The following is a 14,709-nucleotide window of genomic DNA, read 5'->3' as shown; positions in this document are numbered from 1 at the left end:
ACACTTAGAGCGTGTTGCATATTTCATTTGTATGTTGGGATGGTGGTCCCACATTTTGCTTGCAATGAATTAGCATGAATGTGGTAGAACAATATGCATAATACCTACCCGCTTAATAGTTTCAAAGAAATACTTAAGACGGGAATTCCCTAATCCACCAGAATGTATTGAATATCCGCTACTAATATTTTCAAGGCCAAATTTATAACAGAAATTTCCTAATCTTTAATTATTAAAAATTCATAATTTCATTACTCCGCATTAAACATTCATCATTTCTTTACTCCATAATCTATATCTTTATTTACAATTTTTCAAAATATTTCTATGGTTCTATGCATACATATTTGCATATTACATACAAAAATAGATAACAGAACTCAAATTTGCGATCGAATTCATTTGAAACCGAGCGCTCTTGCAACCATTCAAAGAATTTGAAAGTGAAAAGGAATGCTGAAGGGGTAGCAGCGAGCTGTTACGAACAAGAACCCAAAGCGTGCCACCCGAACATAAGTGGCACAGTCCCTTCGTCTTTCCTCGTCGTCCCCTCGCCCACAATAAACTGGTTTGAGACTCTTTTGAGTCCCAATGTAAAAGCGCACATATCAATAATCGAATTTCAGTAGAAAAATGTATTTGCTATAAAATTGATGAGCTTTAAAATAATTAAATTTAATATGTTTGAAATTGTTGGAATACATATATTGCATAGGCATAGATACAGATTTATCATATCTATATACAATACGTTTAAGAAAGTAGTGTTCTTGAATTGAATTGAAGAAATAATTTAGTTGTATGAAGTTATACGATTAAAATATTCACCTTTCAAACCAATATAATGAAATTTTTCGATCAGAATGATTGCCTAAAAGAATAGCCATCTTCGATTCGTCATACCAGAGTATAGTCCAATAATCACAAAAATGTAAATTAAAAAAGATTCATCTTATTGCCTTTTTAGGGAGCGTTTGACAGCTATTTTTTTTTTTTTTGACGTAAATAATCTTCATACTAACCTTTACTTTATTTATAATTGTTTGTCAAACAGAAACAAAAAACGTTAACTTCGGCTGCACCGAATCTCTAATACCCTTCACAAGTGGATTCTTTTGTAGCAAATATTTTTGTATAAGTAATTCTGAAAATTCTTATACCCCTTACAACTGGATTTTTTTATAGCAAATACTTTTGTATTAGTCATTCCGACAACGTAACCGACCAACGGATTGCATCCAACGGAAAACGTTTTGATAGTGTTTTTACCCACGTTGTGTGACTACAAAGTTATTTTATTTTGAGTTTGATCGGTCAGTTTTAATAAGAGCTATATACTATAGTGGTTCGATTTGAACAATTTGTTCGGAGCTTATAGCTCAGCTTTGGGTAATCAAAAATAATCATAAAAATAATTTTCCATACAAGTTTTTGATTCTGATTGATTAGTTGGGGATTATTTCGCGTGTATATAGACGGACATGGCTGAATCGACTCAGCTTGTCATGCTGATAATTTATCTACATACTTATATATATATATATATACTTTATAGTGTCTCCGACGTATGCTCCAGGGTCTTAAAAATTTCATGGCAAACTCAACATACAAATGTTCACTCAGTAAAAAAACGTGCACTGATTTCATTAAAACAGTTATAAACTGATAGTGTGTTCATTTACAAGTATCTGGCATGTACAACGTGAGAATTAGTTCAATAAAGCATTTTTCCATAAATTCTGGCTGACCAAAGAGTATGAAGGCTCAGAATACTAATATGCGTACAGTTTGTCCAGAAACTTTTGCCAGGAATATTTTACTGTTTTAAGAGAGTCCAATATACTTATATAGTGTGTACTATTGTCGATAGTTTTGCATTTTCTTTGAAATTGTAGTTTCGAAGCAAGGTGGCGATCTGTAATTTACATGATGTGAGTAATTTATCTGTTATATTCTGAAATAGTAATAGGGAATATCCACTGCTTTTTATCAAAACTACATTTTTGTACCTTATAAAAAAATAACTGGACAAGAATGCGATTTATTTTAATATCAAAAATTTAAAAAAAAATTTATTTTCCCTATATGAAAGCTCGTTATGAATGATTCAAAGATTCCGGAGGGAAAAGGGATTATATAATGACTTTCAAGTACAAGTATAGCCAATAACATAAGTTGGTATTTTTTCTGGGCGCATTGAAATAAATACGAACTTATGATCAGTTCACGCATTGCAACACGCGCAAACATATGCACACTAATAGCATTTATGTAAATGCCCATGCCAAGAATACTGAAAAGTTACATAAATTATTTTTTTTTAAACTCTCCGAGGAACACTGACTAATAGAATATGAAATTTTAATTGCAGAAGGTAGATGACTGAAAGCAGTAAGGAGCTTGTGTTATACATTTATGTTTATAGTTTTTGGTATTTTTTTTTGGTTGTATCCGAAATGTTAATACTTGCGAATATATTTTATGTAAATAAATTAATATTATATATATTATACTAGTGTTATATCATGTGGCTTTTACTAACTACTTATTGGTATTATCAGTGGGCCTGGTTACAAAAATATTGTTTATAGTTGTTGATTATTTACAAGATTATATATACGTATGTACATATATATATCTATTTGTGCCTCTGCATACCATTTGCTACTTTTTGCCCATTTTTCTTCACACAAATTCTGCTCACTTATTTTAGATGCAGAGCTACTTACTGTAATAAATATTGTTAGTCTACTTTATTTTCTATTATACAACTACATATGCGTCTATAATATTTACGTAATTTTTATATGCTGCTACATCTGTATAGTTTATATGTATTTCACTGTAAGTCAGCTATGCATGTGTAATTCAATAAATTCATTACAATTACAATACTAATATAAATATATTATATATTTATTTATATATTTAAATTTATGGAAGCTCCTGTTGCACGCCGATTTACTTGTACTTACGTACATATATATGTATAAGTGTGTGCAAATATATGCTTATATTTATATACTATGTAAGTTGAAGTTGCAATTGCGATTGGCTTTGATTGCTGTTGGTAATGTTGTTATTTATTGCCGAGATACGCCTCAATGCTGTCTCCAACTTGTAGCTGCCAGAAATGGAAATGAAGTGAAGGACAAGTGTTTATTTATATAAACATATGTATGTATGTATGAAATATATTAAAATCAAACCTAAAACGATTATGGGTTTTATTGTTAAACTTTTGTAAATAAATTATTCAATTATAGCAATAGATTTACAAATAACAGCAATAAAATCAAAGTATTTGAGAGCACGAGCCATAAATGTGTAATTTTGATAATATTATCGCATTACTTACTAAAGATAAACATGTATAAGTAATTTTTAGACACAGCAAAGTTCACGAGCTGCTCATTCAGCAATTTGTTTCAAACATTTTTATTAGCGGTTACTGGGTGGAAGTTGAAAAACCTAGTTAAAGTGGGCTAAAGTTGGAGTGAGTCACCATTTCTTCAAAAATTATTAAAATTGGTTACACCCTGTGGAGTCTTTCTAATGTTTGCTTTGGTTAAAATCAGCTTCTTACCTTATAATGTAACGGTTAATTCTTAGTTTTGCAATTACTACTATTAAACATTACTCTAAAATTACTTACAAAAAACAAATACTAAGTTCATTCAAATTTGTCTCCTAATTATTGTTAAATAATGGGTGAAACTTCGTAAATATAGTGGGCAAAAAAATCTAGAGAAAAAGGACAAACATATGTATTTGGTGCCTGGGCCCTTCAAATGTTATAGCTCGACAATATTTGGCTGTAAGATGAAATACCTTGGGGGCATATTAATTGGGCAAAGTTTAATCCTGATAACTTTATTGATGTTTGAACATGGAATTAAAAGTTTGTTATAAGGGAAGTAGGCGTGGTTGTAATCCGATTTCTAGCCCATTATTACAGTGACAACATAATAGAAATGTTTGAATAACCTCACATACGACGTTTGGTTGAATTTGGCCAATTAGTTCCTGAGGTATAGTAATTTACATAAAAATAGGCGGTGTCACGCCCAATGTCCAATTTTTACACGTGCTCCTACAACGCCCTTTTCTAACATCTTGGTGGTGAAATGTGATGCTTGTGGCGTATTTATTCAGTTAGTTACCGCATTTTCAGTAGTTTTCAATAAAATAGTAAGTGAGCGTGGTTATTATCTGATTTTACCCATTTTTACAGCGTATAATCCTATATCCTATAGTCCTCTCCGGAAATTTAGCTTAGGTAGCTTTAGTGGTTTAGCACATTGGTTTAGTGTACATTTAACCATTAAGGGGAGGATACTTTTTGTATCTTAATTAAGAGCTTAGTTATGGCACTTTATAGGTTTTTGTTGAATGGCGTTTTGGAGAGTGGCAGTAGTGCGATTACGCTCGTATTTATGACCAACATCCCTTGGGTGCCAAGGAAGATATGTGGCAAGTTTCATTAAGATATTTTTACTTAGACCGACAGACAGTCACTGTGAATCAAACTAGTCTTGACATCCTGATCATTTATATTGTATGCATTAATTCGTGCGGTTTTTTTCGAAAATTACGACTTTATTATGAAAAACTTGTTATACATTTAATGTTCAAAGTATTGCCCATCGGAAGCTACGATGTTTGCCCATCTTTCTGGCAGTTTGTGGATTTCATCCCAAAAGAACTTCTCCGGCTTGAAGAACTTCCCACTCACATTTTTCCAAATAGTTGTCATGATGAAAAATTATTGATTCGTGTCTGGTCGCATATTCTGGTCGTTTTTCCGCGATAGCCTTTTTCAAACGAATCAATTGTTTTCGGTAGAAAATTACTTCTTTTGGTGTCGTTGAAGCAACATTTCCGACATGCAGAATCGTCGTTCGACGTCTCTTGGCTGTAATTCATAAGGCACCCAATTTCCAAGCTTCTGGATGAATCCTAATGATTTTAATCGTCTGGAAACGGTTGCTTGATCAACTCCTAATACTTTTGCTAGTACTTCTTGCGTCTGGCATGCATCTGTGTCGAGCAATGTATCCAATTCTTCGTCTTGAAATTGTTTTGGCTGTCCGGGTCGTTCTCCGTCGTGTAAGTCGAAATTTCCACTTTTAAACCGTGCAACCCACGTTTGGCACGTTCGTTCGGCTAAAGCATGATCATCATTAACGTCCAGTAAAATACGATGGCTTTCGGTAGCACTTTTCTTCATGTTAAAGTAATGAAAAATACTTTATCTGGTACAAATTTCGACATTTTCAAATGAATGAAACAAATTGTTGTTCACGCTAAACAAATGACATCTACTGAAAAACGCGAAATGACAGTACCTTTGAAATGAATATAGCCACAGATGAACACGACGCGAAATAATACTAGTAGAGCCCTCTCTTAGAAAACCGCACGAATATATATAGGTATATACAAATATAACTCCAAATTTATTTTGGTTAGGTTTAGGTGAACAAACCTATTATAGGTATTATGTAGCAACATGTTGCTAGGGGGTTATTATGCTCTGCAGCATGTTGCAAGAGTATAAACATTTAAGTCTAGATTTGTAAGTAGATACATAAAGAATATATGTAATCTAATTACTTAAAATTTTTCTGTGTTTGGATCGCGTAAAGCTGTAAGTTATTTATTTCCCAAATTATTAGAAAGATAATATACGAATTTTAGAACGTTTCTTAGTTACTTTGCTAGAAAGGACTAGAAATCATATTTAAGTTGCCCGAAGCAGGCCAATGGCTTATATGTAACCTTTGCGGGTCGAAGAAGTTTTTTACTTACAGCAGAAAAACGACCCCAAAACGTGATATTATGTTGTTCAGAGGTGTTCACTATACACTTACACAGATATAGTCAATATATTTAAAGAGGTAATATGATCTTTAAATTAATATAACGTAGAGAATAACTTAAATCGAAAAAAGATTATCCGATTTATGCATATTATTCAAACTTAATGTGCTTACCTTTATAATACACTTCGCGATACATAGTTGGACACGCAGCTTTGCCATTCACTTTTGATGTTTTGAAATCGATGTTTGTTCGAATAGGCCGGTGCAGTAGCGGCTGAGGTGGTCTATAATTATTGCCTAGCGGTGCTTTGGGGTGATCGGGGCTACCTTGCATTAGGCGTCGTAGGGCGTGCAACTGGAAAAAGAAATTTTTAATGAGGATAATAAGAAGTTAGTCTGTTTGTCATTCTTGCCAATACAAATGTTAAGCGGATCAACTTTGGTATAATAAAACTTAATTTTGTAGTCTTAATGATTTCAAAGTTACAAAATGGTAGAATAAATACAATAAGAAGAAGTGTATGAATGTTGCAGTACTTAACATTAGCCCACTTAAAACATGTTATGATTTACGTCAACTTTTTCATTTACTTTTTCAATGTCAATATTTATTAGTAAAAGACTTACATCCTTTAGTTTTGGATTAGCGATTTGCTAGACTGCTGCAGCGCAATCCACGGCAAGTTTTAATAAGTTTATAATTGCCAGACATTAATTATCAGCCCAATATATCGCGTTAGCATACTCAGTTGCCATATGCTGAACGTTTTTGCCATACATGTACATTCTTTACCGCTAAAGTTTCAAATTGGTGTTGAAGTTTTTGCACTCCACTCCGGGTAACTTGTACGCCAGACATTTGTTGATGAAATAACGTTAAGCTGTCAATGTGCAAAGACGGACAAACATACTCATTGCCATCTTTTATAATAAACGATAACCTAAAATTAATAGCAGGGTAGTTACTAACTTTGATACGTCATTCAAAATCGATGGATACTACACACGGGTATGAAAAATTACTTTACAGGCATCCCATGATTCTACAAAATTAGTCACTTATAAAATACGTAAACAAATTAACTATGCGATATTCCTGGCCTAAGCACATATTTGACTTATGCATAAAATCTGAGTACTCCCTGGAGTACCTAAGGGACATTGCATTGGTAACTGTCCTTTGTCGCTCAATCAAATTTTTCTATCCTAAACAGGGACTAAGTTTGGCAGGAAGTTTATAACACCCAGAAGAAAACGTCGGAGACCCTACAAAATGTTTCTATTAACGATCAACATGATAAGCTGATTCGATTTAGCCATGGTCCGTCTGTCTGAGATGTGGATTTGAAAATTCGCACCGTCGATATTGGACCACTAGTATAAACTCTTCTTATATGAAAACATTTGACAAGGTATCTTCAAAAACTTTGGCAGTGCTTATTATGCAAGAGAACGGTACAAACTCCGAACAAATCCTTCAGATCGGTGTACTATAGCTTATAGCTGCCTTACTATCTGAACTTTAAAAATGAAGTTCTTGTATGAAAATATTTTTTATTTAACAAGATATCTTCACTAAATTTGGCACAGCTTATTATCGCAGGCAACGATACAATCTTCAATCAAATTATTCCGATCACACTCCTATAGCATATAGCTGCGACAAAACTAACCGATCAAAATCAAATTCCTGCACGGAAAACTTTTTTTATTTATTTTGGGATTATAACGAAAAACGGGACAAAATAGTTGTTGTGAGCTTCTAAAGCTGTAAAGTTCGAATCGTTTCTATAAGACTAAGTCTTAAAATAAGTTTTGTGGTTAGGGCTAACCCTCAAACGGCACTTGTCATCTGACTATTTGTATTTGGTAGTGTGGTATAATATTTAAAAAAAATTTTCGGATTTCGAAAATTAAAAGGAGTAAATAGGAATTTCGTGTGTTAATGAGGAAAAAATGCTGCGTTGCTGGTGCAAAAAACTGCGTTAATTATTAAATTTGCAAATCGTTTGTTAAATTGATCACCGAAGACGATAAATCCAGTGAGCATCCAGAAGAGACTTTTATGGCCAATTCACATAGAACTTTTGCTTCATTTTGCTTCAGGCATTTGTTTTGACAGAAAAGTTTGTTGTACGCTTTTGTATAGGTAGTTCACATAAAAAGTTTTCGACGCAAAGCCACGCAAAATGTTGAGTAACTCTGAAAGCAAAGCGTTCATTGTAGGATACCCTTTGGCTTCTTCGTTGCGTTGTTTGAGTATGAACTGTCACGTTAAGCGAGGAAAGTTTTATCTGAATACGCCTTAACATATGAAAGCATCAAAAAATGTAATAAATTCATTTCGAACGCCTTTAAAATAGGGTCATATCGTCCATGAATATTTGGATATGCGAAACTTATTTTAAACTTTAAAAAACAACAAGACTAGAATACGATTTTTCAATAAGTAGTCTTCTAAATTATATACTCGTGGAGCGTATGTATACAATATATTTCAATATAGGTTGTAGCTAGGCTACAAATAGATAAATAAAGATTAAATTTAAATGTGCTGACACTCTCTTTGCCTCGATTAGTCTATATGGCATAGGTAATTTGGTGATTGAAGAGTTGTGACTAGGTCTTAATCTACAGAAAACCTGGAGTAAGAAATATACAAGCTTTAAAGGCAATATTGGTGTCAACAACTTCTTCTTAATAGCAAAGTAACAACACAGATTTATTAAATTTAATGTTGTCGTCGTGTAAGTTAAATTGCTTACATTGTCCAGTAATGGAAGAAAGGCTTTAACAGCGCTTTAATGAGTGGCATATTGACTTACAGCTTTAAAAACTTTTAACTGCCTTTTTAGCTACCACTGACATGATAACACATACGCCCTGCGCGTTATTATGCACATCGACGCGCACAAGGGCTCCAGCAAGTGCTTGAACAAATATGTGCATACGTGTTCATATACTCGTTTGCATATACCCAGGTATGTGTAAGTAGGGCCACGCAGGTGTTTTTGCCGCTGTAGTGAACCTTAAATAAATGAACTACAAAACTGTAACGCAAATGTTAATTAAGCGAATGGCAGCGTGTGGTGGATACCGAAAAACGTGAAAAATAAAGAAAGAAAGACACGATAAAGCAAAGAATAAAGAGGAAGAGAGCCGCAGAAAGCCAAACGAGGCAGGTTGTGGTCTACTGCGTTTCATTGGTGCCCCTGAGACTTGATTATGTGTCGCGTCGGGATACCAACAACACAGCGGCGTGCGAAATGACACGAGGAAGAGACACAGGCGCGCATACACATACACTCACACAAACTATATTAAAGCACACTAATCTATTTATGTATGTGTGTCGCCGTATGCATGCTCATATGCTGGTGTAAATCGTTGTGCACACTTACTCACACATATGCAAAGCAGACAAAATGTAGACGGAAGTTAAGGTACGCAAGCGCATGCCACGTATCTGCTGCACGCGAAAGGATAATAAAGCATGCCTATATGCATATGTGTGTGTGTGTGTGTGGGTGAATACTGTGATGCTGCCAGTGGATGTGTGTGCGTGTGCCACTGCAAATGCGGAAATATTATCTGTTGTGAACGTAGAGCGTTCTTCGTTGCAATGCACTGCTGTGCGGTATATATTTAATGCAGAAAATTAAAATGCGCCGCAGTGGCACAGAGCCCATTGCTAACGGGAAATTACTAGTAAAACAAAGAATGGAAGCATAAATGTGTAAAATAAGTAAACGGCAAGGTAGCACGGTAAAAGTGTGTAATGTATTTGCAAATATCTGTAATGGACAAATTTTAAAGTGCTGATGGCTTCGAAGAAGGTGAGAGAGAAAAAAATTATGAAAAATGACAATGACATTAATAGCGAACGTATGCCGCTCACGAGCAACGGAAATTGCAGTTAAATCATGTGCTTTCATGTGTTGGAATGCAAAAGTGAAAAGTAGCAATGAAACCACAAGCTTTATAAATTAATAAATTATTATTATACAAGCAAACCTTCAAACAAATATTGAAAATATATAACACCTCTCAATGGATTAAAAGCTCGATTTTTTTTTTCATTTTTAGCATTCGATTTTTAATAGCTATTTTACCAAAGAACTAAACAAGTATGTTAGGTTGTTAGCATAACTAAATAAGCCCCCAATTAAATTTATGCTTTTATCGTAGTAATAAAAAAACAAAAAAATTCCAATGCACACAATGCGCATCCTAGATGTTTATCTTCCATATACTTGTATGTATATATGTTTTTACCTGAATACTGTACTCGCGTCTGTCACACCGGAAGCGGAACAGGTTGCAAGTAATGCCGACTAACGGAAATGACACCGGCAATTTGCTACATATATTTATTCATAAATCCTGCATGCAGCACAGCGCCAAGGATGAAAAACATTTAAAAAGAAATAAAGAAGGAGTAAGAAAAGCGGACAGAGTAAAAACGTTCGACTTTGCTGGCAGGCAAGTCATTAATGTCAATTACTGCATTGGTCGAACTTCGGGGAAAAGCGAAAATCTCTGTGACTTCGATGTGAAAGCCACTCAAAAAATAAAGCGACAGTGAGAAGCAACGAGTTATAACAAAGGGAGTGGAGCGAGTGAATGCTTGCAAAAACATGCAACTTATATATTATATATGTATACAACGACAACAATATTGCACATAAATAAATAAATAAGTAAATAAACGTCGTTCGTCTATTCAGATTCGTTGCCGTGTAAGTGAACAATAACTATGGTATGCACATACGGTGTTTTGCTACTTTTTTATGACCGGGTATACGTGTTGCCTCAGAGTATTATTGTTCTGTTCACCGTATAGTTGGTCATTATTATTCATATTTATAAATAAAACTGAAAGCAAAAATATTTGGGCCTTGGGCCTTATTTTCCTATACCAGTGACTTAGCAACATTCTTACAAAACACCACACAAAAGAAAACACGATGTCTCTTGTTTCCTATCAAGTAGCAAAACAAATTTAATTCCTAACAATGCCTGCTCCGATATTACATCGAAATAATTGCAGTTACTTATATAAAGCATTCATGTCCTTAAACAAAGTATCGCTGTTATTTACAGAAGGACAATCAAATGATCTATAAATTCACCCTTCCATTTCCTAGAAATGTATACTTCGCAGGTTCAAGTTTTCCCAAAACGAACTTGATTTTGATCGATCAGTTTGTATGGTAGCTACATGCTATAGTGGTCCGATCTGGAAAATTTTTTCCGAGATTATATCCTTGTTTTGGATAACAATGTATAACAAATTGCATGAAAATATATCGTTAAATCAAAAACTATTCCATGCCACAACTTTATTCCGATTGTTCAGTTTGATGACAGATGTGTATGGTTCTGACAAATGAGAAACTGATTCGGGAAGAAAGCACGTGTGCAAAATTTCAGGTCAGTATGTCAAAAACTGTTGTTCCCATATAAACAGACGTACATGGCTAAATCGACTCAGCTCACCGATCATCTGTATACATATTTTATAAGGTCTCCGACGTTTCCTGCTGGATGTTGCAAACTTAATGTAGCTTATTCAGTGTATAAAAGTCTTATGCTCAATATTCGGTTTCGTTCGAACTTAACCCTCTGTACAATTTCACCTTCCTTCCTTCGACTGGCTACTATTTTGCTTCATTTTTTCCACCTTCGTGTTGAATCGATAATTGTACAGGTAATCGATATAGCCACAGCCAGGGATTCTCAGTCATGGTCGTTGCCGTCGGTTGTAGCCTAGTAGATTGTTTTTGTGTTTTCTTTTTTACATATGTACATATATTCATATCTTTAGATATATATGTATTGCTACATTTTACTGATAAGAAAGTTGTTTCTAAAACACTAAATGATATACAAACTGTTATGGAAGTATAAATGTAGCTCTTCTAGCTTGATTACATTTAATAAATATTTAATATTATATAATATTACGTTATTTTTAAAGCTAACTACAAAATATATACTTATATATTATATTTAAAAAAAAGAATTCAAATATAGTATTATGTACAGTTTCGTTTTTAAAGTCAAGTAAACAGTAAATAAAGAATGATATATTTTCGTGTTTTTTTGGGACTTCGTGAAAGTAATTAATGCTTAATAGAGTTTATGTAGTACCAAATCATATTTTGCAATTTATGTGAAATTTTGTTAACATATTATTTAGCTGCCGTGATAAAGCACTGATCATGAGCTAAGAAATATACAAGCCTTCTTATCATAAGGCTGTATTTAATAAATTGTTTAAATTTTGTACTTAATTTAATCTTTTTTACTTTAGAAGTTATACCTAATTTACAAACATATTTCAAGAAATACGTTTTCATGCATGTATGTGCTTCTCTTCCGGAAGAGCTTCATTTTACAAGCAGTTAAATGAATGAATTTTTGTGTATTTGAAGTTTGCGTGTCAACATTTAAAATATTAAGAAGTCATATTGTAACGACCGTGAAAAAAGCTGTAAATAATTAATTAAATGGCAAGATGAATTTGTTTAAAATTGTCTCAGCAACAAACTCCCTTTCTCAAGGAACTAAGCAAAAAAACAAAAACAACAAAAGTTACTCATGCCAAAAAGTAAGAAAAGAAGATAACAGTGAATGGGGAATGAATGAAACACGTAAAGAAGCCTACTTATGTGCTCGAGCGAACATAAGGAGACAGCAACAAGTGCACCAACACGCATGTATGTACTTGCCACCAACGTGATAAGTATACAACCGATAGTCACAACAAGTGAAAAATGTAAGAAAGGGAAAATATTGTAAGAGCCTGACACACGCTGAGGGCAGCATACCATACATGGGCTCAACGCAAAGTAACCAGCAACCTAGACCGACTGCTGCGAAGCATGCTGCGTGTTACGTACAATATGTTTGTATAAAATACACGTATTTGTAAGCATGTATCCATACATAAGTGTACAACTTGCCTTGAGCATACACAAACACTCAGCCGGAAACATACTTCTTCGAAGCGCCAACAATGCCTGTGCTTGAATAATAAAGAGCTGTAGAAAGGTGGTAAGACAAAATGTGTCAAGCGGCTCATCAATGTCACACTGTCAGTGGTGTCAACATCAGCTTTCGTAGGTGATGTCGTTTTGGCACAGTATTCGGGAGGCGATAAAACTCAAAACCAAAATAAAAATTTCAAAGTAATTGACTGCAAATATTTCTGTAAAATTAATAAAAGCTTTAAGTTCCGAAATAAAAATAAAACTTCTAACGTCTTAACAGACTAAAAAAATGTTTAATAAACTTTTACAAATTTTAAACTCAGTAAAATTTAAGTGAAAATTAAATTTATATCGAATATCGAGTTCACAGTTTTTTCCATTTAATCATCATCATTAGTTAGTTAGAAACGCAGTGTGTCGTGACTGTCGTAGCGGTTATTGTACTCACTGCTTTTGTCATTGCTCACGTGTACAAATGTTACTCATACGAACCACCGTCCTCTGTCTCGCGAGGGTTCCAATGCGATTGCTTAAATCATTTGTGGCTACATGGTATTAAGGCACATCTTAAGTTTAAGTATTTTTCATGTATTTCTGTTGACATTCGTTTTGCAATGCTCTTGACAGCATATAAAACATATAATTTCATGAGAAGCACTCGAATGAGAAGCACAAACCAACAAAAGAATAAACGAATTTAAGAATGACAAAACTCGCTTTTAGTATAATTAATATATTGAAAATGTGCCTTAAAGGCAATTTGGCGTAGGCCAATCTCATGGGTGAATACAAGCGTACGACGTGATTTCAATTGTGGTAGTTACCACCAGTATAAGTTTGAAAATTTAGTAAATACCCAAGATTTCATGCTATGCTTACCTGTTGTTTGGTTATGTAAATGGGTTTGTTTAGGACAACCCACGTCACAGTTTCATGACAGGCGGGTGCTGTTGTCGAGCCATCATAGGTCATATATTGATCCGTTTCCGGTAGCAGACCTCGTATGGACAGGCGTTTGACGAATGCCTCATCGCCACCAAAACGTATGCGTTCCAGTTGATCTGTAAGCATACGCAATTCCGCATTGGACAGATCACCGAGCTGAAAGATTTATTTGGAAATAATGTATAGTTACTTAAGCGTAAGTATAAATGCGTTTGTTGGATAAATAATCATAAATATAAATAGTTGCCAACTTGTGTCATGTTGTCCGAAAATTAATTTAACAATGGAAGGAGTTTATCAAAAGCCTATGAGTTAGCCATTGAAAATTCGCAAACAATATTAAAAAAAATCGGTATTATTGTTCCTGAGCTTTGCGAGCCGAAAAAATGATTTTCAAAAGATATGATATTTAAATTCTGAGTCGTTAGAGATAAAATAGACTTACTCATACTTAGAGCTTCCATTTACAGTTTTGGTTAAAGTGTTACTGGAGCTAAGTACATTTCGCGAAGTAAATTTTGAATTAAGGTTCACCTAACTTAGTGGTAACTGGAGTTCACCACTGCACACGCATCATAAAAAGAAAGACTTTACGATATCAATATCTCAAAAACTGAGGGACAAGTTCGCGTATCGTACAGACAGACGGACATTCCTAAATCGACTCACTCATTTATTTATCTATTTATGAGGGCTTCTCAATTTTTCTTCTGGGCGTTACAAACAGTGTGACGAACTTAAGGGTATTATTACCTTTCAAGTGTTACATTACAAATACTGTTGAAGTAAATTGGCTAGATCTATAAATTAGTTGTATGTTATCCTTAAAAAAAGATAACATTACATATCAAACATTTAAATCATTTGTCACTTAGTTTAGTTCAAAACTTAAACACGCATTTAAGGACTTGAAATCCTATAATAATTTTACTTATTTGTTGTAG

General features: G+C 33.9%; 1 protein-coding gene across 1 annotated transcript in view; it reads right to left on the bottom strand.

Annotated features, from left to right (window-relative positions):
* Positions 1–345: 345 nt before the first annotated feature.
* Positions 346–14,709, bottom strand: part of CARPB (Carbonic anhydrase-related protein B) — a 103,552-nt gene continuing 89,188 nt past the window's right edge. Inside the window, exons 7-9 of the mRNA XM_070110355.1 lie at positions 13,700–13,921; positions 5,997–6,180; positions 346–3,124 (exon numbers count right to left, since the gene is read on the bottom strand). Coding sequence (XP_069966456.1) covers positions 3,102–3,124; positions 5,997–6,180; positions 13,700–13,921 — 429 coding nt within the window. The 3' untranslated portion in view covers positions 346–3,101. The remainder of the gene's footprint in view (positions 3,125–5,996; positions 6,181–13,699; positions 13,922–14,709) is intronic.

The sequence above is a fragment of the Bactrocera oleae genome, chromosome 5 (assembly GCF_042242935.1).
Source record: "Bactrocera oleae isolate idBacOlea1 chromosome 5, idBacOlea1, whole genome shotgun sequence".
Classification (NCBI taxonomy): Eukaryota; Metazoa; Arthropoda; class Insecta; order Diptera; family Tephritidae; genus Bactrocera; species Bactrocera oleae.
Note: the sequence above shows the minus strand (reverse complement) of the source record. Positions and strands in the feature narration are given on the sequence as shown.